The following is a 27,764-nucleotide window of genomic DNA, read 5'->3' as shown; positions in this document are numbered from 1 at the left end:
GCAGCTGCGCTACTGTCAGAGCTGCGGTTACAGAGAACTAACACCTTCTGACCAATCACGATCCAGAATTTAACAGCACCTTGGTTTAAGTTACAGTAGAATAGCTTACGTATGAAAAGAAATACGTAGGCTACCCTGCTGGGAAAAAAAAAACACCCCCACAATAGAAAACTTCATAGCAGTTGTAATGGTTTTAATGGATATAATGGGAATTGTATTGGTTTTTAATGGGAACTCTAATGGTAATTTGTTGCCTTCTATTTGTGGCATGTTATGTCTAGTGGATACCATTAAGGACCAATAATGGTAATGGTTTTAGCTGATGGATGATTTGTAATGGTATATGTGGTGGAAACCATTAGAATTTCTGTGATGGGTATATACTGGAGTTAATTATTAATTATTAAAAGTATGTATTATATTTACACACAATAACAGTGAAATCTGCAGACAGTTAGGCTTCATAATCACACACACACACACACACACACACACACACTTTTGTCTCCCTTTAACGTATTTAAATAAGACATAGCCACAAGCCAAGCGTTGTTTCGTTTCCTTGGTAACGTGCAGACCTTGCATACCAATCTGTAGATCTCGCGAGAGTCCGGCGCTCCTCCTCTGCCGCTGTACACTGCGCTTCACGGACGCGGAGAGGGATAACAGACGCGCTCGCTCAGCCGGCTCGCGCTCTGCCGCAACGCACCGGGTGATTGACGCACGAGCTCCGGACCAAGCCGAGCTTATAAATAAATTAATATATATATATATATATATATTTGATTAAAAAAAATAAAGAAGAAGAAGAAGAAAAAGCCCCACAATGATGACATTGGATCTCAACCTGCACGTGTTAACGAAGGAGCTGTCAGTGTATCTGGAGAACCAGGTTCGGGTCGGTGGGTTCCTCGGCTCCGGGGTCGGGCTGGCGCTTGCGCTGGGCTTTGGCGTCGCCTACGCTTGCTACTACTGGACGTCTGTAGCCAAGGTAACACCCGGAAGAGGGCTCAGGGTGACACTGATGTGTTCATTTCATGCATTACTGGCAGCAAGGTCAGAAACCGTTATACAGCACACGGGGCGTATGGGACATATACCGGCAGAGCTCGCGCCGTCAGTGATGCAGGAAATTCTGCAGGCCTGCACACACACACACACACACACACACACACACACACACACACACAGCCATCGAGGTCTCATACAAATACACACACACACACACATACACACACACACACACACACACACACACACACACACAAGCATCCAGGTCTCATATAAATCTTCTCTTCTTCTTCTTCTTCTTCTTCTTCTTCCTCTTATTATTATTATTATTATTATTATTATTATTATTATTAGGGGCGTCACCGCACTGGGAGGTGATTGTTTTGATCATATGAAATCCTCATCGATCATTAATGTTGCTCAAAGCTCGCACTATTTCGTCAGCATCATCTTCACTGCACTTTCTAATAAATTCCATAAAAAAAAAGAAGCAGATTGCTTAGTAACAAACAGCTGATTGGCTGTCTGCACCCCCCCCCCCCCCCCATTGTATAATTTTACACATTTACCACCGGCAAGTAGTTAATTTAGTTAATAATAATAATAATAATAATAATAATAATAATAATGATTTCATATTTTAATAATTTATATAACAATACATTGAACAAAAATGATTGGTTTTGTAAGTTTTCAGTTTATCATTGTGGCAAACACTTCACGTTTGTTTAATGTTTAACATGCATGCACATGTGTTGATTGAATATTGAACACTCCAGTGTTGAGTAAAGCCTACAGTGTTAAATCAACATCCACAACAGCTACAGAGCTGAATTAATGTCAAAAGTGGTGTTTAATTATCCAGCTACAGTATTAAAATAACACCAACACTGTTGCATTAACTCCTCCAGTGTTCATTAATTCACCTCAAGCAGTGCTAAAATAGCACGTACTCAACATGACTAACCCTAGACAATATTTAGATATATTCAGAATGATGTTGGAACAATATAATAAACCAAATATGCCAGTTGTTCCAAAAATGTTGGGACAGTATGGAAAGTGCAAAAAACAAAAAGAGTCATTTGTTAATTCAATTCACGCTGTACTATAGTGAAAACACATTATTAGCACATTATTTGATGTTTTACTTTGTGAATTGAATTTATTTTTGAAAATATACACTCATTTCAAATCTGATGACTACAACACTGGGCACTGAAGACACCAATTGGTTAAGTTTAGCAAGTGGAATTTTCCGCCATTCATCCTGTAGCAACTCTAGGCTGTGGTGGACTGAGCACAAACTCAAAGGAGGTGAATTGGGTGAAAAATAATACTCTTTTATTTAAGAAAGTGTCTTGAAGTAGGGAAAAGGGAAGTGGAGTGAGGTGCTCTAGTGGCTCTTGGCCGGTGCTGGGATCCAGGGATCATGGCTGAGTGGCGTTGTGGAGTGACCCAGGAGGTGTGCAGATTTGTGGAGAAGCCAGGGGGTTCTGGAGAGGTAGCCAGGGAGCATAGTTTTCCTCTGATCCGGTTTCCTTTGCAGGAGACATAGAGAAAGGCATTGACAGAGTCATGGAAGTGATAGCTCACCTGGCTGTAGGGGTACAGCCCTTTTATACTCTCCCTTAAGTTGCAGGATGGTGGAGAACTGCTGCTATGATCATTAGCCACCAGATGTGTGTGTTTCTGTAGCCCTGCCTTGCAGCAACGCACTGTCGAGCTGTCCAAAACAGAAGTGGTGCTGAAGGAGAGTTGTTCTTTCAGCACCGTGGTGGCAGTTGCGTCAGGAATGCTATTTTTTCTTAGTGTGCAGGCCACCGGCCTGCCGTCACAGTACACCCCCCGTCCCCCACAGGTCCCCCAGCTCCAAGCCCATTGTCACTGGGTGCTGGGCCCACAGGGTGTAACATTGTGTAAAGGACTCCTGCTCTGTGTTGTACCTGGAAAGAGAAGTCCTGCAGTGAAAGGAACCATCGTGTTATCCTGGTGTTGGTGTTCTTTGCCATTTGCATACACTACAAGAGAGTGTGGTTGGTCACGAGGGTGAAGTGTTGGCCTGCCATGTAGTACCGCAGGTCCTTGGTGGCCCACTTTATAGCCACGGCTACTCTCTCCATGGCAGCGTACTTCCTCTCAGCTGGAGACAGCTTTCTGCTGATGTATAGGACTAGGTGTTCTATTCTGTTGAAGGTCTGTGAGAGAACAGCGCCCAGCCCAGTCTCAGATGCATCTGTGTGGACTGCAATGGAGAGGGTGAAGTCTTGGTTGCGTAGCACCAGAACGCTGGTGAGTGCCTCCTTCAAGGCTTGGAACACCTGCTCCACCTCGGCAGACCATATCACCCGGTCCAGCTGTCCTTTCTTTGTAGGATCTGGGCAGGCTAGAGAGGAGAAGTTAAGCAAAAATCTGCAATAGTACCCTACCAACCCTAAGAAAGCACATATCTGTTTCTTCTATGTAGGCCAGGGGTAGTCTTTGACTGCCTAAATCTTCTTTGTTTATGGTTTGAGGAGACCATGGCTGATGCAGTACCCCAAGTACTGTACCTCGGTCAGCCCCAGGTGACACTTTTTTGGGTTGGCCATCAGCCCAGACTTCCGGAGCTCCTTCTGGAACTCCCCCAGGTAGATCAGGCGATTCGACCAAGGGGAGGAGTGTATAACCATGTCATCCAGGTAGGTGGCTTTGAACAAAGATGAGGGTGTAAGATGACATCCATTAATCTCTGGAAAGTCGCAGGTGCTCCATGTAACCCAAAGGGGAGAACCTGGCACTGTCAGTGGTGCAAAGTCTTTGGTTTTGCGTCTGGAGCTAATGCTACTTACCAGTAACCTTTTGTGAAGTTCACTTAGGAGAGGGGGTAACTGTCGAAGTCTGAGACCTGGTTCAGCTTCTGGAAGTTGTTGCAAAGCCGAATACTTCCGTCGGGCTTCGGCACAACCACAATGGGGATGGACCAGGGGCTGGTGGGTTCCTCAATGATGCCATCTCGGATGATGCATTCGGCCAACTTCCTCCTCAATAGCCTTGTGGCGGGCCTCCGGGACACGGTAGGGCTGCTGTCTGACCATGACTCGCAGATGGGTCTCAATCTTGTGCTGGACCAGCTGTGTCATCCCCAGGGTGGTTGAGAACACATCAGCGAATTGATCCACCAGCTCCATCAGCTCCTGGTTCTGCATGGAGGTTAAGTATTCTCCCTGTGGACCAAAGTATGGTCGTTGTGATCTGTGCCTAGGGTAGCAAAGGCAGTCACCACTGGAGCAGGCTAAACTCACTTTTTTTAGCAGGTTTATGTAGTATATTTCAGTGTCTGCTCACCAGGGCCTTACCTATTGCAGGGCCTTACCTATTGCAGGCAGTAGTTCATGGGACTCACCCTCACGAGGACTGTGTATGGGCCTTGCCATTTGCAGTGAACTTACTCCTGAACTTACAGGAAGCATTGGGCACTAGCAGAAGCACTCGATCACCTGGCTGAAACTCTTGGGGTTGAGCCGAACAGTTGTATGTCCTTTGTTGTTCTCTTTGAGTGGCTTTCATGTGTTCCTGGATGATTGGGCCACTCGGTTGATCTGCACTTGCACACAAAATGACAGAGTGAAACGGTTGAAGGCTGCTCCTTCCAGGCCTCCTGGGCCACATCCAGCAGTCCTCAAGATCACTGCCTGAAGAGGAGCTCAAATGGTGTGAAGCCAGTGGATGTTTGGGGGCATTCTCAGACAGTGAAGAGGATGTAGGGCAGGAGGAGGTCCCAGTTCCTACCTTCCTCATCTACCACCCAGCACAACATCCATTTCAGAGTTTGGTTGAAGCGTTCGACAAGCCCATCCATCTGTGGGTGGTAGACGGACGTCCTCAGGTGCTTAATCTGAAAAAGTTGACACAGATCAGTCATTACTGTAGTTTGGATGTGAAGGGTGTACCTTGGTCAGTTAGTATGTCCTTTGGGATCCCCACATGGCTGAATAGGAGCACAAGTTTTTGGTGATCTTGGGGGAGGTGGCTTTTCGTAGCAGCACTGCCTCAGGGTACCTGGTGGCGTAGTCCATGATGACCAGAATGTATTCGTGACCCCAGGCAGATTTCAGGAGCGGCTCTATGAGGTCCATGCTAATCCTCTCAAAGGGGACGTGTTGGCACTGGGGCACTGCTGGCAGAAGGCTCGAACATCAGCATTCATGTCGGGCCAGAGAAAGCAATCTTGCAATTTTTCCAAGGTGTTTTGTGCCCCCAGGTGACTGCCAAGTGGATGGGCATTGGCCAGGTGCATTAGTAGCTGGGTCTTTGCCTTGGGGACCACCAGGAGGTCGCAGGTTTCTCCTCTGCAGTTGATCCCACAGTAGTCCTCCCCTTACCAGAAAGTACATTGTGGGGAGTCTCTGGTCTGGGTCCTGGTCGATCCCTTCGATCTGCCACACCTGGGCCCAGCAATGTTTCAAGCAGTCATCTTCTTTCTACTCCCGCATGAAGTTCCCCTGTCATGTTACCTGTTGGAGCACAGTCGACACTGGGTTAGTGTGTGTGTGTGGCTCACCTTCTACTGTGGTGTCCCCCTTGTCTTGGGCCATGTAGGCCTGCCGGACCCATGGAGCTTTCTCTTGTAGTGAAGCCTTCTTTGTTTTGGGAGTTGGGCCATCTGGGAATCCTGACCAGTCTCTCCCCAGTAGTTGAAGCACTGAGAGGTCAGGGATCATGCCCCCCAGGAGTGGCCTGGTACCTGTTTGGCTTTGTAGTTTTACCTCGGCTGCTGGGATTTCACAGGCATCCTCGTGTATGCAGGTCACTGTTATGGTCCCTTTTTTCTGGGGTCTTTTTGACAGGATTGTTGGTCTGGGGTGTAACTGGTTGTCCTTCCACTTTTGCTGTCAGGGTGGGTGTTCTGGGTGGATTCTGTGTATAGCAGGTGCATCCTGCCAGCCAGGGCTTGTTGGCTCTTTCTGGGGTTGACGGATCTGACTCTGTTGGCATGGCCTCATCCTGGCGTGATCCGTAAACATGGCAGCTCTGGCTGTCCCCTCTCTCCCTTCTGTCCATCCTCCCTCTTCACATTCAGAAGCAGTTTTTGGCCTTGCCCTTTACGCACAGAGATTTGACCAGATTCCTTGAATTTTTTTTATTATATTGTCAACTGTAGAAGGTGCCCAAAATCCTACCTATTTGTCTTTGGTGAATATTGTTCTCAAAGTGTTGGATTATTCACTGATGCATCTGTTGGCAGATTGGGGACCATCGACCCATCCTTGCTCTTGAAGGACTAGGCCTTTTTTGAAGGCTTTTTTTTCATCAATTTCAAAATAAACTTTTGTTTGCAAAAACTATGCAGTTGATTAGATAAAACATCGAATACCTTTTTTCATACTGTCCCAACTTTTTCAGAATTGGGGTTATACATAACAATGCAGCAGCAGTGTGAGAGTTCAGTAATTAGTGAGGGAAACCACTACAATATTGTTTAAATTTGGACTGATTAAGAGGAATTGCCCTGAGTCATCAGTAGTTTATCACTCCAATGAAGAAAACCAGCTAAAATGGCTTTAACAGGTTGAGCTGAGCTTAGCCTTGCTACGTAGACTTCTTTCTATGCCAATTTAATCAAGGCAGGATGCATGTGCAAAAACTCAGCATGTGTTTTATTTAAAGCAATCCAAGAAACATCATCAAAGTCCATAGCAGGGGTCAACAGGCAGGTAAAAATAAAACAGGATAATTCATAATATCAAAACAAAACCAGGAAACAGAATCTGAGAATAAGTCTTGGGCACAGAAACAAAACAAGTCAAAGACACAGAACAGGTGAACACATTAAGATAATCAACCAGTGACAGGACTAGGGCTGATACAGGATTAGAACAGAAAAGCACATGTAAATGTAAATAAAAGCACATGACGTGAACCCAAAACAAAATTACATGAAGGCAGCAGTCATCACACTGAGAATGGCATTATTCATGACTTCAAGCTAAGAGTATAGTACAGTATTTTTCATCACTATATTTGGCGACAAACACTGTCTAAATGTTTATTTTTCCATTTGTCTTTTCCTGGATTCACAGAGGTGCATACAGACTGAAGTGTAAATAACCATTCAGATGGCAGAATCTTCAAGATTCTGAAGCTTGTGTTCAGATAAGTGTACAAAACTTTTAATCAGACACTCAGTGGGCGGAGTATCTAGATTTCTGGCTCTGTACAAGTTCCTAGTTCAACCATTGCTACCAATACTGTCTTGTTCTGTTCAGCAGAAGTTGGGCGAGTGTGAGCACAGGCACAGTATACAGGTATATTAGCATGAGTAAATTCATTTAGGCGAAGTCCGCCAATTAGCCGCAATAATTAACAAGCACTCATGGATGTAATCATGGACACTTTGAATGATAATCACTAGCATTGTGTTCCACTAGAAAGAGGCTGCATAATAGGTGAAGTTTGTGCTCCCTGAGATAAACTGCCCAATTTAGAGGTCACCATAAAGACAATTGTCTTTACATTATCTGTAATGTCATCAGAACTACACCAGCATCACATCACTTTAACTGGCCAGTGATGGGGTGGTTGTGTGGGGTCACAGTGACACTTAAAGCCTCAACATACTTCATGCATAGTTGAGTTTCTGCTGGCACAAACAATATGACAGAACTGCATCATTCCATGTATTGCATAGGTTTCATTACGATGCTAAACTCACTATCTTCAACCATCAAATTATTTAGTGGTCTCACATGCCAACTGCAGCATACTTTTCTTTCCCTTTTCTCTTTATAAATAAGTGGTTCTTCCTCTTGCTCATGGTTGATTATTTGTTTAAGTACTTCTAACACCTACTGAGCCTCTCTAGTTTAAAATGTTGGCACGTTGCAGCGAGCAATCTGTAGACATGGTATTTGGCGTGAAATTTTAACATCGCCACCTGCAGTGCGGGAGCACTCGTATGGGTTGGCTAATCGGAAACCACCAAGTATGTGAGCTTGTAAACTCATGAAGGTAGTGTTTTTGTCCTCACACACACCCTTGCAGATGTTATCGCCGTTTTACGTATACAGAGGCCTTTACTATCCACAAATATGGCCTTAGAACAAAAACTTTTTGTAAGCCTCTGTTCTGATGTTCCTTAGTTCTGTACATGGAAGTACTCCTGATGCTTAAAAAAATAGTATATCTGGTGAGAAAACAGAATTCTCTGCTTTTGTTAGCTAGAAAACTTGCTAATATTTATGTTCAGTTTGTACTCGTAGGAGTTTAGGAAAGCATTTTTATTGGTTTATCCTTTGAGCTGCAGAGTGATGCTTCTCTCTCTCTTGCAGAAACCAAAGCTTGTATCTGGAGGGAAGAAGTTTTATGAGTTTCTGAAGGAGAATTGCCCCGTGGTGACGGAGACATATTACCCCCCATTCTGGTGCTGGGAGAGTCGGGTACAAACTCTACTCCGGCCGTTCCTCACTGCCAAGCCCTGGGTCTCCTACAGGAAGTAAAGTTTTTCATTAATCTATTAACGTAGCAAAACTGGTAGCCATGAGCCGTGGTCTTTATGTCAGGAATAAACTCTTACCCATGTTGTCTTAGTGGCTACTGTGTTATGGGCAGCAATGTAAATTGTCTCAGTGGTACCATCAATGGTCACGAGTCCTCACAGGGTAGAAGAATTATTTTCTCTCTCTCTCTCTCTCATTCTCTCTCTCTCTCTCTCTCTCTCTCTGTTAGTATACTGTGCATATAAAAGTATACACACCCCTGTTAAAATAGTAGGATTTTGTAATGCAAAAAAAAAAAAAAAAAATTTAACCAAAATGCCAGATGTTTTTTCAGCAACCAACAAAATTCAAGAGAAAAAGAAATAGAAACATTTTAGGGGGAAAAAACAAAAAAGAAAACACTTACAATAACCTGCTTGCATAAGTGTACACACCCCTAACTAATACTTTGTTAAAGCACCTTTTGCTTGTGATACAGCACTCAGTCATTTTGGGTAAGAGTCTACCGACTTAGCACACCATGAGATGCCAAAATAGAGCTATCCATGATTACCTCTATCTTTACTAGAGCCCCAGTCCCAGATGTAGATGAGCAACCCCATAGTATGATGCTGCCACCACTATCCTTCACCCTGGGCGTGGAGTTCTTTAGGTGATATACTGTCTTCTTTTTGCACCAAACATATCTTCTAGAATTATGCCCAAAAAGTTCCGCCTTTAGTATTGTCAGACCGTAACACATTTTGCCACATGGTTTGGGGTGATTTAGGGCTTGGATATTTTTTTTCTTCGTTAGAAAATGCTTCTGTGTAGCCACCCTACCTCACAGCCCAGACATGTGAAGAATATGAGAGATTGTTGTCACATTGTTGACCGGTTCTTCTTGTCCATTCATCAGTTTTGGAGGGACATTCTGTTCTTGGTAATGTTGATGTGGTGCTCCATTTCCTCCACTTGTTGATGACGACCTCCACAATGTTCCATGCTACATCTAATGCTTGGGAAATTCTTTTGTACCCCTGTCCTGATTGATTCCTTTTGATGGTGAGATCCCATCCATGCTTTGTACGCTCTCTGAGGACCACGGTTTTAATGGTCAGATGAAACCAAGAAGAGATGTCACGAAAATCCTATAGAAACGGTTTATCATTGTATGGGGTTAATCAGAATCACGTCATTGATGACAGCTGTGTGATAATTACTTTTGAACATGAGTTTGAATGTGATCGTTAAATACTGAGTACAGCCACACCCCCAATTATAAAAGGGTGTGCACACTTATTCATCCAGGTTATTAAGTATGCCATGGATCTTGTTCTGTCACATAATAGCAGAGACCAAAATAAAGAGGTGGAAAACAGAGAATCTCTACAGCCTTAAAAACTGCAATATGGTGACCAACAATGTTCCGTATTAGGCCCCTTTTTATTCTGTCTTTATATCAAGTTCCTTGGAAATGTAACTTGTATAATTAATGTTTGCTTGTATTTCAGTTCTAAATGAGCCTGGTTGCACTTAGTCGTTCCCTCAAAAGCCTCTTTTCTCTCTTTTGAAGTTACTAAGAGCAAAAAACGCAGTGTTGTGTTACCGAGAAACCGCGAAGAAGCATAATCTCCTCTGTCCTGAAGATTTCAGAAAACATAAAGTCACAGCTTCCTTTCTTGACTGTTACAAAGCACTGACACCGGACACTCCTTCCATAAATCTGAAATAAAGGCTTTTCTTACAGAAAATGATTACACACATTTTTTTTTTTTTACAGCATCCGCCGTACAAGTCCCTGTGAATGAGGTGTTACTATAGAAACGGTAACGTATTAGAACAAGCGCATTGATATAAATCAGAGCCGCTGTTATAGAAAATGAATCAACACTTTACAACCAATCAGATTTGAGACGGGGGTGTGGTTTAATGCAATATTACTTCAGGAATTTCAACGTTGCTTCGTGTAGGATGGAAAACAGGAACTGTGGCTGTCGGGGGTGATTTAGAGACGTAGTAATTACATGAATTTCATTAGTAAATTCCTGAGGCATACCTTTTGTTCCCTGGATATGCTTTATTACCCAAAGGTTAATCTTCAGAACTCATACTCCAGACTGAAAAGGGCTTTTTGTGCGAGGGATTTACGGACACACAGCTTCAGATTAACGGGCAGTCATTAAGGAGCTTCTAGTGGATTTCAGGTTGTACATTTTTTTCCCTTTCGTTTTTGCACAATTTGCACAAATTTCATGATGTAATGATATGTAATTATCACATTTGCTGGTTGGTTGTTTTGGCACGCGGCCATCAAGCTACTCTTAGACCTTCATCGGCTGTATATATAGCTAATTAATCACTGAGAAATGTGCTGACTGGAGAGTTAGCCCGTTGCTTGGATTGCATTTATTGAAATGAGTCATCAATGCAGGGATCTTTTGAGTTCATCTCTACAATGGTCTTAAAGTGGAGCAAAACATATTAGACTGGCTAAAATCTGATTACTGGCCTTGTCTATGTGGAACATCCAGCTGCTGCGAAGGACTGAAGGTCATCCGCTGTCGCAACACAAGGTCGTATGGGTTTGGGCGCCCCGAGAGAGAAATGACTTTGTGTGTGGTGATGTCATCCACTGTGTGCGTGTTTGCAAGACTCTGGTGTGAAATGGATCCTAATTCTGTACCAAGAAGGGAGTACTTAAGCAGTATTGAGTTGTTTGGCAGAAAACAGAGCTGCTACAGTATATCTGAGACACTCGTTCATGATACTGCTGTGTCAGTGTCACTGTGTCATCTGTGTACTTTCATTAAATGAAAAAAAAACAACAACCCAGCTATAATAACTAATGAAGAATTAGATATAAATTGATTAGCGAGCTCCAGTGTGCTGCCCAGGCCAGTGTTTAGTTTCAGAAACCTGACTGACGAGTGGTAGCTAGTTAGCTACTTAAGAGTATATGCCAATATGTATTGTTCAACATATCTTACTGTATATGAGATTCTGTCCTCACATCACATGTAAAGGATATCAATCGAGTCTGATTAGAGTCTCGAAATGTTTAACCATGAGCTGGAAGATCCACGTCTCAACACTACAGTGCAAAAAATTAAATGGCAAATGAAAATATTTTGAATATAGTCTAAATGTATTTAGTATTTCCTATTGGTAAGATTACAATAACCCAAATATGAGATTAGTAAACCTATTTCTAGACAATTTTTACTCATTTCAATTTCAAATTTTTCCACTGGCAGATAAGGTTGCTTCTTTCTAAAAAAAAAAAAAAAAAAAAAAAAGACAATTTCAAGCTTGTTATTAAATAAATTTAACAATCTATTCTGTTTGTTGTAATCTTTTTTTTTTTTTTTAATGCTAGATAAATGGAACTATATTGAAGATACTTTCACTTGTTAATGTGCTACAGTGGTGTAATTCATTTGATTTCTCGGTCTGTCACTCATTTTAACATGCAATGAAATAGATCTCGAGAAAATGCATCTCATGGCCGCGATATATTAATTCGGAAATGACCACCAGGTCACCCGAGTGGCGTCGTAGTCGAGAAATAATTCATAATTTCGACTGTCTCCATGGTCAGTTTGTTGGAGCTCTCGGTGTTGAGTAGTACAGTGAGTTCTCCTGGAGGATTTTTATATAGAAGTGGAATCAAAATGCTGATGTAATTAGTATCTCCTCTTGTGTGTGTATGTGTGTGTGTGTGAGAGAGAGACAGAGAGAGAGAGAGAGAGAGAGAGAGAGAGAGCTGATCGGTGAGGGAAGAGGAGAACAGGCTGATCTCAGACTGCGTATTCTACACCTGCTCTGAAATTACACACTCGATCTAGACTAATGCAGAGAGCAAACCCAATCTGATCGTCCCGTCATGCTTATATAAAACTGCAGAGTGCCTATCGATTAAGGGCTGACTGTCTGAGCCTGCAGAAGTCAACAACAAAGGGCATAGAGGCCATTCCATCAACAAACAATGTTCACAGTTGTTTGGTGTAATGTGGTTGGTGTGTTGGTGTGTAAAGGTTGGTGTGTTGTGCTTTGCGTTTGCGAGCGGTGTGATGTGGTGTAGTTCTGTTTCGAATCTGGCTGCAGTCCCAGATTGAGAGGAAGACACTGTTCTGTACAGTCAGGAACAGCAACGGAGGGAGGGAGGGAGGAAGAGAGGGAGGGAGCTGAGGGAAAAACTGATGATGTCAGTGCTCAGTGCAGGTTGGAACGAAGCTGTGCCAGATTGCAGTCTCTCTCTCTCTCTCTCTCTCTCTCTCTCTCTGTGCTGACTGGCACTGTTTAATTCAGTGCTTTACACCAGTACTTTAGTTTATATAAATGCGCTTGTTCTAATACGTTATCATTTCTACAGTAACACATTCACAGGAACTTGTCATTCACATAGACGCCCCGTCAGTAATAATAAACTGAATAAAAACAGGTGCAATCTTTGATATGGTGAGGTTTACTGTAAGGAGATGTTTATTTAACCTTTACGGAAGGAGTCTCCAGTGTCAGCGCTGTGTAACAGTCAGAGGTCAAGCTGTAACTTTAAGCGTTCCTACATCTTCAGGACAGATGACACAATAAGCTGTGTTTTTGTTTGTTTGTTGTTGTCTTATTAACTTCGAGAGAGAATACAGGGAGGCTGGTGAAGGAACGACTGTTTATAGCTGAAAATATGTGAGAACGGGAACTAACTTGTTTCGCCAACATTCCACAACATTAAATATAACCATAAATGGTTAAAAAGCCTCATGTGTTGTTCTTTAAAGTGCATCTATTATGGTAACAAATATTCCCTTTCATGTAGCGTGTTATAGAGCTGTTTGCGAACGTAAAAACGTCGGCAAAGTTTCAGGACTCCCAAAAGAATGAACCGATTCTGAACAGCTGAAACGAGTCGTTAGTGATTCCAGACTCACTTCCTGTACTAATCTACGTAGGTTTGTAACAAAAAGCCCCACCTTTCGTCTTCATCGTCTGCTTGCAAACAGACAGAGCTGAAATGGTAGTGGGCGTTTCCTTTTTGAAACACGCTGACAGCGGTAGACCAATCACGACAGACTGGGACGTCTGACCAATCAGAGCAGGGTATGCCCTCTGAAAGGAGGAGTTTAGAACGAATCCTTTAGAATGAATCATTTAACGAGTCGTTTGCGACACTGGGGGGTAAAGGTAATGCTACAGTTTAAACAATGAGCATGTTAAAGTGTTTTTTGACCTCGGATGCGTGTAAATCTATCATATGAGAGCTTTAAAACAAAATTAGGCACGTTTCAAATCCATAATACGTGCACTTTAAATAAACTAACATCGTAAGTGTTAGGAAATCAAAGAGGAATGAAACACTGTTAAAGGGTCATGCTGTTATAGGAAAATAATCAGCGTCAGGATGGTAAGAGTAACTCCGTATCACACCGGGCCGTTTCACACCACCTCGTCGAGGATTATTTTCCTATAAAAGCATGCCCTGTTGTGTGTTATTCCTCACTTACTATAATGGCCCTATTGGGACAGATTGCACACTTGGGTTAAATAATGCAGGAACACTTCAGATGCTGGAAAGGAAATGTAACAGCAGATCAAAGGTTTTACATGAAAGCCAGCATATTAAACACCGGAAGCTGTGAAGAGATTAGTGTCTTGGTCAGTTTCATAGCTCAAATATCTGACAGATAAAAGGATCAAGTCTTTTAATCGCCCAGTGTTTAATCTGGACTTAATTAAACCTGATGTGTTTACACCCTCGACAGAACTTACCAGCAGCAAGCCTTTGTCTGTTATAGGCTATACGGTATATAGCACACTCTGTACGGTCTCTGCTTTTATCTTCACTAGGCATGTTGTGGCATGCTGTACTAGTAATATATAGCGCCTTACATAAGATTTGACCCCCTTGAACTTTTCTGCGCTTTACAGCTTGAAACTGAACTTTCAGTGGACTTCACTGAGATTTTTAGCATCAGATTTACACATCCGATGGCGCAAAACATTTATTATTGTGCCACAAATGTTAATTAAATAAATATGCAGACATTTCTAGGTTGCGCAAGTATTCACAACCTTGGGTCAATACTTAGGTGTTAGAACCACCTTTGGCAGCAGTTACAGCTGTGATATGCTTCTATTAGCCTTGCACATCTGCATCCTGATATTGTCGCCTATTCTGCTTGGCAAAAAACGCTCACGCTCTGTCAGACTGGATGGAGATGTTAATGCTCAGTTGGACACATTCAGGTTGCTGGTGTTGAAGCGCTGGCAGTATGCTCAATGTCGTTGGAAAGTGAAACTCCGCCCCCAGTCTCAAGTCTCTCACAGACTGGGACAGAATTTCTTCTACCAGTGCCCTGTATTTGGCTCCATCCATCTCACCCTCAACCATGTCCCTGCTGACAAAAAAAAAAGCGTCCCCAGAACATTATGCTAATACCACCATGCTTCACTGTATCTCAGGCGTTCCATAAAATGTATCATAACCCTTGTCCTGGACTTGTTTTGATAGCTGATGTTGGTTGTTATGCCTCCTCCATGGAATTATCACTGTGAGCAGCAGATGACCTGATTAGACCTTGGAATTGATCCAAACAGGGTCAAGGTCACACCAAGGTCAAATGTCTGAAATACGTTCTCTTTTTTCTTCAATAGTTTCCTTCCTGTTTGACGTTTATTTTAATGGGTATTTCAGGCGTACACATTAGTAACAAGAAGGACTAGACTTGCTGGTGGCGGAGGTATCCTTCTTGTTTAGGTATGTTCTGAACAGACTCTGGATTTTACAAAGACCGGGTGTACTTTATATTGAGATCGTGTGACACTTTAACTACAAAACCCTAATTAAGGCCATTTCATATTCTGATACAGAGCGTTCATGCAACTTGTCTCTGAACGATGGCCTTTTTGCAGTGATTAAGCGAACATTCTTAGAAAAGATGCTGCTTGTGAGATGTCTTAGTGCGACTGAACGTGACAGATGTGAGCGGTATTCGATGAGGATAAGAAGTGAGGCCATCGTTTCCACTCAGAAAGCAGGGATGATTACGCTTTCTTGTATTCCAGGTCATGGACGACTGCGGCGTTGTCAAGAGGCAAGACTTTAGACAGCTGCGCCACTCGGGAGTCTCGTGTTTTGTTTTGTGTATCTTTTGTTTTTGTTCTGATGAATTTCTAGAGCTGGTGTGTTCCAGTTTTAATAGTACAAAACAAAAAAAAAAACCACCTAAAAGCCACTTTCGTTGTGATTTTACTGCCGGGATGTTCAGCAAGACAACCTTCCACACCTTCAGAGACAGAGGCAGGCACTAAAGCATTAAAAGCGTTAAGTAAGTAATAACGTACGCAATGTCCTCCGTCTTTCTTTTAGGTGTTTCAATCAAAGGAAATCATTCACGATGAAGGAATAAGCAGAGATCACATCTCTTCTGAATGAGTCAGTGGACAACATGTTAACAGTGCCAGTGACAGCTGTCGCAAGTTGTTCATGTTGTCACGTTGATGATCCATTCATAGATCCTAAGGAAATGTCTAATTACAGAATGATGTTTTTTTTTTAGCATTTGTTTGGTGTGAAAGGTTTCTACCACGATTTAATCAGCATTAAAGTAATTTTTTCAGGCATTGTTGAACAATGATGGTTCTTATTTGTGCTTATCCTGATGTTTTTGCACCAAATTCTGAACACAGAGTTCACAGATTCCAGCAGCGTGCCTATCGACCCATATGGCTTTGATAATTAATATATATTCAGCACAAATTGAGCTAGTTTGTGTATTTTCAAGGTTCCAAACAGATCAGGGTGAGACGCTCACCGCGAATGAGAAAGCTGTTTTATGTAACGTATTATTTTCCATGATGATTATTCTGGGTAGCAGATTGGAGTGTTACATATAAATGTGTGTGTGTGTGTGTGTGTGTGTGTGTGTGTGTGTGTGCGGCAGTGAGCTCATCAGAGCGCCAGATGGAGGTCAGATATCTCTGGACTGGTTTGATAATGAAGACAGCCTCTCTCACCCCGACTCGTCCACTCGCCCCACTGTCCTGCTCCTGCCAGGTCTGACCGGAACCAGCCGCGAGTCCTACATCCTGCACATGGTGCAGCAGAGCCGAGAGCTCGGATACAGGTGAGTTACAACCACACAATGGCCCCGGGGCAGACGCAGGCTGTCAGAGGGGCAGGGGCAGCAAAATAAAAAAAAGGAAGTGGCAGAGAAGTACAGTATATGAGGGTGGTGCAGGATACGTATGAGGACAGTGTGACAGCGGTGAGGTGTGCGGTAGGAGTGATGGACTGCTTCAAGGTGGAGGTGGGATTGCATCATGGATCGTCTCTTCGCCCTTTCTTGTTTGCAAGGGTGATGGACAGGTTGACGGGTGAGATCAGACAGGTGTCCCCATGGATTATGGTGTCTGCGGATGACACTGCGATCTGTAGTGAGAGTACGGAACAGGCTGAGACGAGCCTGGAGAGGTGGAGGTGCGCATTGGAGAGAAGGGGAACGAACGTGAGTAGGTGCAAGAAGGAATAAATGAGAGGGAGGGTGGTGGCGTGGTGAGGGTGCAAGGAGTAGATATGGTGAAGGTGGATGAGTTTAAATACTTGGGGTCAAAGTATTTTCCAAAGTAAAGGAGAGTGCAGACAGGGTGGAGTGGGTGGAGAAGACTTGCAGGAGTGATTTGTGATGGAAGGGATCTGCAAGCGTGAAGGGGAAAGTTTACGAGAAGGTAGTGAGAAAACTGTGACAAAGTTGAAGATGCTGCGGTTTTCGCTGGGAGTGACGCGGATGGACATTATTAGAAATGAGTATATTAGACGGACAGCGCTGGTAGGATGGTTTGGAGACAACGTGAGAGAGGCGAGACTGAGATGGTTTGGGCATGTGCCCAACATAAACATATTGGTATATATTGCAATACAAACCATCTCTTTTGTAGTTAATGTGTGCCTATATTGCCCTACATTTGACATATATAGACATATATTTGGTTATGGTTGTGAAAGTGTTTTATAGTAAAATATATTCATCCTCTTTATTATAAAGAGTCTTATAGAGAGTGTACCAGATCGGCTCTTTCCTCTCAGACTGCTCTTCACACACCATGATTAACACACCGACACAGGGAATTCTGGGTAATGAGTGGCAATAATGTGGCATCTTGCAGTTCGAGTTTGTCTGTAGCACATAATGGATTATCACTCGACTTCATACTGCAGCAAAGAAACACACACACACACACACACACACACGCTAAACTACATGAAGGTCGTTAAAGTCTTACATAATCTTTATATATATCCTTTACTTGTTTTTCATCAACTCAGATTCAATTTGAGACTTAAATGTTCTTTTTTTTATTTTTATTCATGAATATTTGGTTTCTAGAGTTTATGTGAAAGAAGTAGAAACAAACGAGTCTCTTTTCTCATTTTTGGTTTGTAAACAAAAACCCCTGTTCACCTCGATGAGATGTGCAGATTTGTGTCTTGCCTTTGAAGAAAAGGCGTAAACTTCCGGATCGAAGTGTGAAGTGTGTGTGCATGCGTGTGTGTGTGTGTGTGTGTGTGTTGTGGTTTGCGGAGATGTCTGAACGCTGACTCAATGTTTTTCAGGTGCGTTGTGTTCAACAACCGAGGCGTTTCTGGCGAGAAGCTTCTGGTAAGAGTACGACTTCCTTTACTCCTGGGTGTGTGGTTACACTCTTCATGTTTCGCTGCTGAGCAAAAGACACACGTTTACTCACCAAAAAAGGGGCGGGGCTTAAGCGACAACTTGTTTTTTAGTGCTTCGACTGATTGATTAGAATAAAATACTGATGTTAGTTACACAATATAATAACCTGGCTAGCTTCTTAACATCAGATAGCCGAGGCAAGTGTGCTGAAGTGGAGTCACTGTTACCATGCTAAGCTTGACTATTTTCCTTTAACAGCACGTCCCCAGCTGTTTGATTCCTCTTATCCCACAGCAACTGACCAGCGATTATGATTTATTAATTTCTCACATAGCAACGTGTATCTTTTCATAAGAAACAAGTTAGTTCCTGTTGTTGCTTGCGTTATAGCAGCTGTAAACAAGTCGTTCCCTCTCTTTATTCTCTCTCTCTTGACGTTAACAAGAGAAAAAAACGCAGCTTTGTCATGTTACCGAGAAACTGCAAAGAAGCGTAAACTCCTTTAAGTCCTTAAGGTTACAGCTTTACCTCTGACTGTTGCAAATGCTGACACTGGAGACTCCTTCCATACACGTTACATACTGTAAATATACATCTCCTCACAGAATATCAACAATTACACACGTTTTTTCAAACCTTTTATTTTTTCTTTAAATATTAGCGGAGCGTCCGCTGTACACGTCCCTGCGAACGAGCCGTTACTATAGAAACGATAACGTATTCGATTGAACGTTACAAAAAATTAATCAACACCTTCTGACCAATCACGATGCAGAACTCAATAGAAACTCACGGTGTGTCACAACAAAACCACAGTTTAAAAGAAAACCGTGTTTAAAAAAAAACAGGATTTTGTGCCGTGGAGTGGAAAGAAAGCGGACTCGACAAAACCAGGACATGTGTCACCAACACGCGCTTTTTAAGGACCGAATAGAAGTGTGTTACAGTCTGTACTCGAGGGCGTAAGATCGGGATTCTCACAGTCTTTTACACCTGGAAACACAACTGTGATTAGACGTGTGAGTGGCGCCCTCTAAATAAATACGGCACGCCCGAATTCACTGGGGTAATTATCCCATTGGGAGTGTTTTACCTTGAAACTGACGCCAATCTCATGTCTGTGTGTGTGTGTGTGTGTGTGTGTGTGTGTGGTCCAGACTCCTCGGACGTACTGTGCAGCGAACACGGAGGACCTGGAGATGGTGATTGAACACGTCAATAACACTTACCCAACCGCTCCCATCATGGCTGCTGGAGTCTCCATGGGAGGGTGAGGATTCATCATACACACACACACACACACACACACAAATACATTACATGCATTATGTACTCTAGCATTTAAATTACATAACATACACATGAAATACATTTGACACTACTACTAGTGCTGTTATTTCATACACTAGGTATCAATGTAGTGCACTTCTGTAGGGATTAGTGAGCTCAATCCCAGATTAGACACCAAGTGCACTGTAAAGGGTGTAAAAGCTTGCGATGTAGTGCGCCTCTATAGGGAGCAGGGCGCTAAATCCCAAATTAGACATCATACATAAGAGCACATAGGGGTGTGGAATCCATTATATTATCTATTTAGTGCACTTCTGTAGGGAATAGGGAGCGGAGACGGAAAACGCTGATGGAGTCCACGCTAAGGCAAGAGGTAGCTGATAGGTGGACATTTAACACACTATATATATACTATATTTATATATATATATAATTTTTTTTAGTCCTGAAGGCAGCAAAAATCTGAGATATTCAAGTTCTCTAGGATGGAAGCACAGGACTCTAATGTTTTCATTACTCTACATAAGTGTTTATTTTTATCGATCAGCTCCACTGAGAATACTGCGCATTCTCTGAAAGCCAAGTGTTCCAGCGTCGATGTATGTGACAGCGCAGCAGAAATGTTTTAGCACCTCTGTACACATTCTGTCCTAATTTAACTACCGCAACCCCCCTCCCCCTCCTCCTCCCCCCACGCTGAATGAAGTACGACATCCGTTTCCACAAACTCAGCATCTGAACACGCAGGACTGAAGAGCGGGCCCAGCATCCTGACACGAAAAACACACACATTCATTCACTTAGAAAGAACAAATGTCAGGTAGGTTTCTGTTTAAATGGTGCACAAACATTCCAAAAATAAATAAATAAATAAATAAAATGAATCTGAATAGTAGTGTGTTTGTCATAGTCTGCTGTTTTGAATCTGTATGAAATCACATAACTTCACCTTTAGTTACTTTAATGCTCAAAGCCAAGAAACAGATTTTACCACAAAGTCCCGTTAGGCCACGTGTTTAACACGTTTACACGTTTAGCAAATCAGCAAATTAGGTGGAATTTACATTTAGGACATATGAGTTTGTTCATACTGTACAAGATGCAATTTTTCATTTTTAGTCACTCTTTTTATATGGAGTTTTGATATTTTTATTACTACAGTCTAAGAAAAGACACATTATAGACATGATTTATTTAAAAATCTGAACGATTATTGATGTGACCTGACGTGACACACCTTGCCTTAAAAATAAGACCAGGCATTGAAACGTCTTTACAGTCCGTGCCGTTAAAGGGGCAAAACAAAGCTAGGTATAAAGTACAAATTTTGTGGAAACTGTTCAATAGAATGAGCTTCACTTCCCACGCAAAATGGGCCAAATAATCTTACTGTATGACGCCTAACTGCTAACTAAATGCCACTCAGCTAGAAATGATAGACTAACTTGCAATTTTATCGTACAGTGTAACTCGGATTTCTCTAAACCGAGTTTTAAAGGCCTTGCTTAATGTTGTTGTTTCTCTGCAGGATGATGCTGGCGAACTATCTGGGTCGTAAAGGTCACGCTACGTGCCTGAAGGGTGTCGTTGTGTTCTCAGCTGGCTGGGATGTATTCAAGTGCACCGCTTCCCTGGAGAAGCCTCTCGATCGCTTTCTCTTCAACTCCTATCTCACCAGCTGCCTTCAGGCCTCTGTACACCGGTACACCGGGAGAGCGTTATCATCCTAACCTAGCCTAGCTTTGCATAATGTCTGATCAACATCGGCTGATCGTAGGAATTCCTGCTTGGAAATGAACCGTTTGCCAAAAGAACTTCCTTATAAACACAAGTCCTAATAGAATTTGGCCCAAGCACATTTGGTTCTTCATCATGGAGTGTCCAGGTGCTAATTAGCTAGTTAGCGTCAAATCTCCAGAACAAAAGTCTGTCATTATTTTTGTACTGTGTAATGTAGAGGTCGACCACGGTACCTGCCGAAAACCGATTAATCAACTGATAGTTTTTAAAATTCATACCGAATGAAAACACGCCCAAAGTAAAATATCGCTGAACTTTATGACAAAAATAAACAGTACTGTCTGCACCATGAAAATATACTGTACTTTTTAAAATGAAATAAATATATAAATATTAATATAAATGAACTATTAATAAATATTAAAGTAAATAAAAGATATACATCCAAACTGAACCAAAAAGTAACACTCGAAATAACAAATAAAAATAGAGACGTCCAAACTGAATCAAAAACACTTCAAATAATACAACGAAATTTGTCCACGATGATTTTTATTTCGCCTCTAGAGGCCACTCTCGTACTGTATAACGACAGCGGACCCTCCTCAGCCGCTAAAAACTATCGGTGCTGATTAATCAGCAAAACCGATCAATCGGTCGACCTCTAGTGTAATGTATGATTAATAGAAAATAATGCTGACTGTGTTTATCATCAGCGTAGCAATGCTTTTGAATGAATGTCTTCTGAAATGGTTTTAATATCCATGATAAATATGTTTTGTTTTTTTACAGACACAGGCCTGTTCTCGAAAGAAATTATGACATAGACCATGTGATGAAGGTAAAACCTGCTTTTCTTTCTCAGTACAGCTAATCAAACTGTGAAATAAGCAAACCGTAATACGCTTACGATTACGTTATTTTCTCCCTGTCTTTCAGGCCAAAACCATCCGAGAGTTTGACGAACGTTTCACATCAAAAATGTTCGGCTACCCGACTAACGACGATTACTACCGAGACGCCAGCCCCATCTACAAGCTGAAGTCCGTGCAGGTGCCCATGTTGTGTCTCAATGCGGCAGACGACGTTTTCTCGCCAAATCACGGTGAGGAAACGGACGAAACATCCGTTTGAGTCTGAAATGCAGACGCTTTCCTCGGCATTGTTTGAAATTCTGGATTCTGATTGGTCAGAAGGTGTTGATTAGTTTTCTATAACAGCAGCTCTGACAGCAGCGCAGGTTTATATTACTGTGCCCATAATAATACGGTATTGTTTCTATAGTAACAACTTGTTCACATGTGTAATTGTTTGATGTGGTAAAGTTTTTCTGTAAGCAGATATTTATTTAACATTTATGGAAGGAGTCTCCAGTGTCAGTGCTTTGAAACAGTCAGAGTAAAATTTCTGACGTCTCACTGCTGTGGTATAAGAGGAATAAAACATTCTGCGATAGGAAAACAATCAACTTTGGGTTTGTGTGTGTGTGTGTGTGTGTGCGCAGCCATCCCTGTCGAGGCAGTGAAGCAGAACCCAAATCTGGCGCTCCTCATCACATGCCATGGTGGCCATATTGGATTTTTGGAGGGCTTCTGGCCACGTCACAGCACCTACATGGACCGAGTTTTTCGACAGTTCATCAAGGCGGTCGTTGAAAATGGCAGCGCGCTAACGGACATAGCAAGCTAACACAGTGATGACCTGCTCAACTACAGCGCCCCCTACAACCAGGAGCAAAAAAACAAACAACAACAACAACAACAACACCAACAACACAACAGCTACATTTTCTGATCGAGACATTCGGTTGTTTATCTGATCACAGCATCGCTTGTGGATTCAGATCACTCTTTCACTCTTTTTAATTATTTCTTACTTTAGACATGTAGATATATGCCCGTGTGTGTGTGCGAGTGTGTGTGTGTGTGTGTGTGTGTGTGTGTGAGAGAGAGAGAGAGAGAGAGAGAGAGAGAGACTCTTAATTCAGGTTGAGAGAACATTACGCTTTCATTATACTGTGTATGATTTAAGTACGCTGTTTTGACCAATGGATCAACTGGAAGAAAAACAAATCTGTGAATTTCTCAATCATCCAATCAGCATTCATTTATTTCTGGTCTGCTTTAAACTGGCGTCTAAATATCTCTCACTTTCTAGTGATGTCAGATTAATTCTGAGATTATGTGTAGGACTGCAGTACACGGCTTTTCTACAAACTGGCAAAGACTTATTCAAACTCCCGAGACAAAAGGGCGAGACACTACAGGTGAAGAGGGTCGGTTAAAATGAATACATAAGAAAGTTAATTAAACGAACAAATAATTCACAGTTCATTTCGGTTGATAAAATTCTAACAAGTCATTTCTATATATGAGTTCCTTCACAAATGAATATTTTATGTTTATTTATGTAAATGAGGTAAAAAAAAAAAAGTCTGTCTCATTTACATAATAATGATGATTTGTTGTTTAATCAAGAAAATACCATAAAATGCTTTTTTTAAAAAAAAATGCCATTTCCTGTATAAAATCTAACATAAGTGTAACAATAAGCGGCATTTTGGGAAATTCGTCTGTAATATCCTTTTAATTAGAGAAGATTGCATTTAAATTTAACGACTACGGCTCATCTAGAAACTGAGATAGTTTGGAGTTTTGGTTTTGAATATAGAAAAAAAAAACCCTGATTTTGAAGTTCAAAATTTCACAACGTGGTTTAAGCGGTTTCCTCTCTACAGTAGTCACTGTGGTTTGTAAAGTAATTTTTTTTTGTTCCAAATTATATCCTAATGACACATTCATTGACAAATATATCAGGAAACAAGCTTTTTTTCTGATTGTGAAGTGGGAGGAGCTTATAGATTCAGTGAAAAGAGTAAAATAAAGATTTTTCTGTACTTTTCTAACATTTTCATTAGTACGGTTTGAGTGGAGGTGTGTGGTATACTGTAGATGTGGTTTGTCTGAGAAATGCTTGACCAAAATAATTTCTGGCTGTAGTGTCTCGCCTTTAAACGTCTTTGTGCATCACTGATCACTGATCACTCTCGATCCGTCCCTTCTTTATAACTCTTGACCGTTTATTCGTTTCGATATTCGGTGTACTCGTGAACCATTTTGGCCACGTTCCCATTACAAATGTATATGACATTAGTGAGACTGCTTTGCTACATCTGACCCTGCATGCACACCGATTAATAACGTGCACGATTCACACGAGCATCATGAACAACACAAACGCAGCTTTTGAGACAATCCCTCAGAGCAGTAGTGAAAATATGAATAAACCGGCAGCGCGAGAGATCGTATTGTACGGCCGTTTTAATAGTATGAAACTGATATTTTAAAAAGATTTATAAATTGGATAACCGTTTGCTAAAAAAAAAAAAAAAAAGCTAGAATTGAACATCTATTAAATAAGCTAGCAAGTATTACAAGGGGATTATGTTACTTATTGTTGAGTATGTTAGCTTAACACAAGTATCTATCTAACAGCTTGCCAAGAAGATATTAAATATAGCTAGCTGGCTAGCATTGCACTAAAAGTTTGTCATAGGACATACATAAATAAGTAGATAATTAGCTGTCTTGCTAGTTAACATTACCTTAATAGCTAGCTAGCTAGTTCAAAACTGTAACTTAAACAGTGTCCTGGGGGGTGGGGCCTTAGATGAATTTAAAAATATGCCTTTTTTTAAACTGGATATTTTTAGGCACAAAAATATATAAATAAATAAATCAGATTTTAGTCACTGTAACGTGAATGTAATGTGTGCTTTCAGTATATTTTATGCTTTGACATAAATGATTCATTTATTCATTGCATTTTGTCCCTAATATAAAATATATGTGATCTACTGTAGTGGTGCATAAGAAAGCAGCATAGATCTGATTTTTTATTTATTCATTAAAAATTCAAATTAAAATGAAGTCTCTGTTCACAGTTAGTAAATTTTTTTTTTAAATAAATCAGATTCGGGTCACTGTAATGTGAACATAATGAATGTGCTTTCATCATGTTTTATGTGTTAAAGTACATTATTATCATGTTACTTCGGCCTAACTGACTCTAAAGCTAGCTTCAACATCATGACTTTAAATGATTCACACAATCCTTCAATGAGAGAAACTGATCTGATACCAGCTCCAAAGACACTCGAGTAGTTAAACCCTGAAACCGGTTAACTCTTGTTAAAGCTTGCTCTTGACCGTCCAACCGGTGGGATGAGTATTCCCAGCTATCCTGTGGGATGAGTATTCCCAGCTGTCTTGTGGGATGAGTATTCCCAGCTATCTTGTGGGATGAGTATTCCCAGCTGTCTTTAGCACATCGCTGCTTATTAGTTGTTTGAGTGCTTTGTCAGTGTGGACCACTTATTTCCTTGCTCATTAAACGGGTATTTTGTTCTGTTGCCTGCATTTCTGGTTCCCATCCACCAGATTTGGTCCAGTTAAGTGTTATAAGCTTCAGCTCCTCTGTTATAATATAAAGGACGTCTTTACTTATCACTATCAGAGGATCTCCATCAGTTCTATTAGCTGAATTAACACTGATCAGTACACTAAATGATTAGTGTCATCCTCACTCTCTCGCTCTTCTTCATCCTCAATCATTTTACTGAGTAAAAATATACTTTCTTTAAAAAAGATTCTCTCTGTATTCGCTCCTTTATTTTATTTCCCATCTTCTCAATTTTCATCCATGTTTATTCCATATTAAATCAGTTGCTTCTTATTATTACCTCAATTCTTTCCATATTTGTTCTCCATTTTTTCCTCAATCTCTTCTCCATTTCTTATCCAATTCTTCCACTTTTCTTTACTATTTCATCCCCATCTTCCCCTTCGGTTACCCATTTCTTCACTTCTCTTCCCTATTTCTTCTCCATTTTTAACCACATTACCAACCCAATGTCCTTTCCATTTCTGCCTCATGTCGTCCTGCCTTCTTTTTTATTCTTCCTAATTTCTTCCTCAGTATTTCATTTCTAAACACATTTCTTCTCAATTTTCCCATTTCGACCCAGATTCATTTTTTCATTTATTTACTTATTTTTTTCATTTCTCCCCAAAAGGGGGAGCCCCTTTTAAAAAATTTATTTCTTATTATCCACCCCCCCTCTCTCCTCTCACTGTCTGTAGCATCTTAGCCCTCAGGGACTCAAGGTTTCACAATTTAAAGTCTTACTTTTTCTTTTGTCAATAGTTTATCTTAACATTGTATTGATATCTGTTAAAAAAGAAGAAGCGTAAATTACAGATTGTACCAAAATGGTGTTTCTGTTTGTTCTGCATGCACATATCCAGATCATTTATTGTAACAGATTTTGACATTGTTTAAAGAAAAAAAGAAAAAGAAAAAAATTGTACAGTAGAAGAAATATGCTCTTGTTTCATTGGTCAATTTATCCTACCTCTAAATGGTTTTAAGCAGATTTAACCAGCTTTCAAGGATTCAATAATGAAAATAAATGTAAAAAGAAAAATAGAGTTGGAGTTAAAGCCTGTTATCACGCTCAGCAGCTCCATATTGGATAGATCTGCTTATATTTTACACCAACCTGCACAAATGCTTGTGTGAAATGTAGTGTAGAGCAAGACGGCGTCATTTTTCCAGCTAGTCCGATGCTAACCGATTAGCAGCTTTGAAAAGTAAAAACAATTGTACAGAAGTTTTATATCTTGCACAATTGGAGTTGCCATGATGTACCTGAGGATGTAAAGGTTTAACGTGATGTTTTTGCTGTATTTTTTTTTTCTTTTTTGACAGAACATGTTGTTCTAATCTGTGCATTTCAGTACTGTTTTCCCAAAACACAATCTGTGTACAGTTCTATTAAGTTGTTACTTACTGTGCTAAATGGCTATCAGAGTAAAGAAAGAAAGTATATTAGCAGTTATATTAACTAAAATTAATGTAAAAGAAACTTAAAATGATGACATCTATGATGATTTTTGAGTCGATCCATCATCTATCAATCATCTGAAAAAACGTTACACGAGTTGATAAGTAACAGAATGTTAGCAAAGCTTTGACCATGTGGGGAAATTTAACGAGGGGGAGTATACAAGTGCGCATTAAAAAAAACAGTACTGGGATGCAACTTCTGTGTGTTTGGATGAAAATCCGGTTTAAATGGAAAGTGTTTGATTCCACGTGTAAGCGAAGGACCATAAACTACTTGGGCCTCGAGCTACTGGAGCAGGTCTAACTGTTAATGAACTTCTTGAGGAAATCATCCAAGTAACAGCAAAACACATCATACACGACATAACTCATAGCACAACAGGCATACTTATTTTTCCAGGATCAAGTGTTATATTTCCATTTATACATTTATAAAAGGATAGTCTTGTTTAAACAAGTTCAGCAATAAGATTAAAAACAGAAGAAATGTGGATGTAGATAAAGCCTATGCACATGTGCTTGTATGAAAGTGCATTTGCTGTCTTGAATAAATTATGGACTTAAAACTTATATTCTGCGTTTGTTTTGTTTTTTTATTCAACAGATCTAAAATGACAAACACGTGTTAAACAGAAAGCTTATGAGTGGAAACTTAAAATGGCGGTTCTATTGCGTAAGTCCCGCCTCT

At 41.1% G+C, this 27,764-nt stretch overlaps 1 protein-coding gene across 5 annotated transcripts; it reads left to right on the top strand.

Moving 5' to 3' along the window:
- Positions 1 to 517: 517 nt before the first annotated feature.
- abhd3 (abhydrolase domain containing 3, phospholipase) lies at positions 518 to 27,646 on the top strand. 5 transcript variants are annotated; one of them, XM_053629920.1, is made up of 11 exons: positions 518 to 991; positions 8,322 to 8,485; positions 9,058 to 9,141; positions 16,409 to 16,591; positions 18,079 to 18,124; positions 19,297 to 19,409; positions 20,136 to 20,249; positions 20,958 to 21,131; positions 21,962 to 22,010; positions 22,109 to 22,274; positions 22,674 to 27,646. In XM_053629920.1, the coding sequence occupies exons 1-11, from the start codon at positions 827 to 829 to the stop codon at positions 22,856 to 22,858; spliced, it is 1,443 nt and encodes a 480-aa protein (XP_053485895.1). In that variant the 5' UTR covers positions 518 to 826; the 3' UTR covers positions 22,859 to 27,646. The 5 variants fall into 5 exon arrangements, with proteins under 5 accessions (XP_053485895.1, XP_053485897.1, XP_053485896.1 ...); XM_053629924.1 differs by adding an exon at positions 7,074 to 7,298 and having other exon boundaries at positions 857 to 991; positions 8,322 to 9,141; XM_053629922.1 differs by lacking the exon at positions 20,136 to 20,249 and having other exon boundaries at positions 520 to 991.
- Positions 27,647 to 27,764: the final 118 nt, after the last annotated feature.

This window comes from Ictalurus furcatus, chromosome 7 (genome assembly GCF_023375685.1).
Source record: "Ictalurus furcatus strain D&B chromosome 7, Billie_1.0, whole genome shotgun sequence".
NCBI classification, from domain to species: domain Eukaryota; kingdom Metazoa; phylum Chordata; class Actinopteri; order Siluriformes; family Ictaluridae; genus Ictalurus; species Ictalurus furcatus.
The sequence above is the reverse complement of the archived record's forward strand: the minus strand, read 5'-3'. Positions and strand labels throughout refer to the sequence as shown.

Bases quoted from the DNA above. Each gene is read 5' to 3' on its own strand.
- abhd3 (XM_053629920.1), top strand. From the start codon at position 827: ATGATGACATTGGATCTCAACCTGCACGTGTTAACGAAGGAGCTGTCA. The intron at 8,486-9,057 runs GTAAAGTTTTTC...TATCTTTACTAG, and splicing joins CCCTGGGTCTCCTACAGGAA to AGCCCCAGTCCCAGATGTAG. The intron at 20,250-20,957 runs GTAGGTTTCTGT...GTTTCTCTGCAG, and splicing joins TTAGAAAGAACAAATGTCAG to GATGATGCTGGCGAACTATC.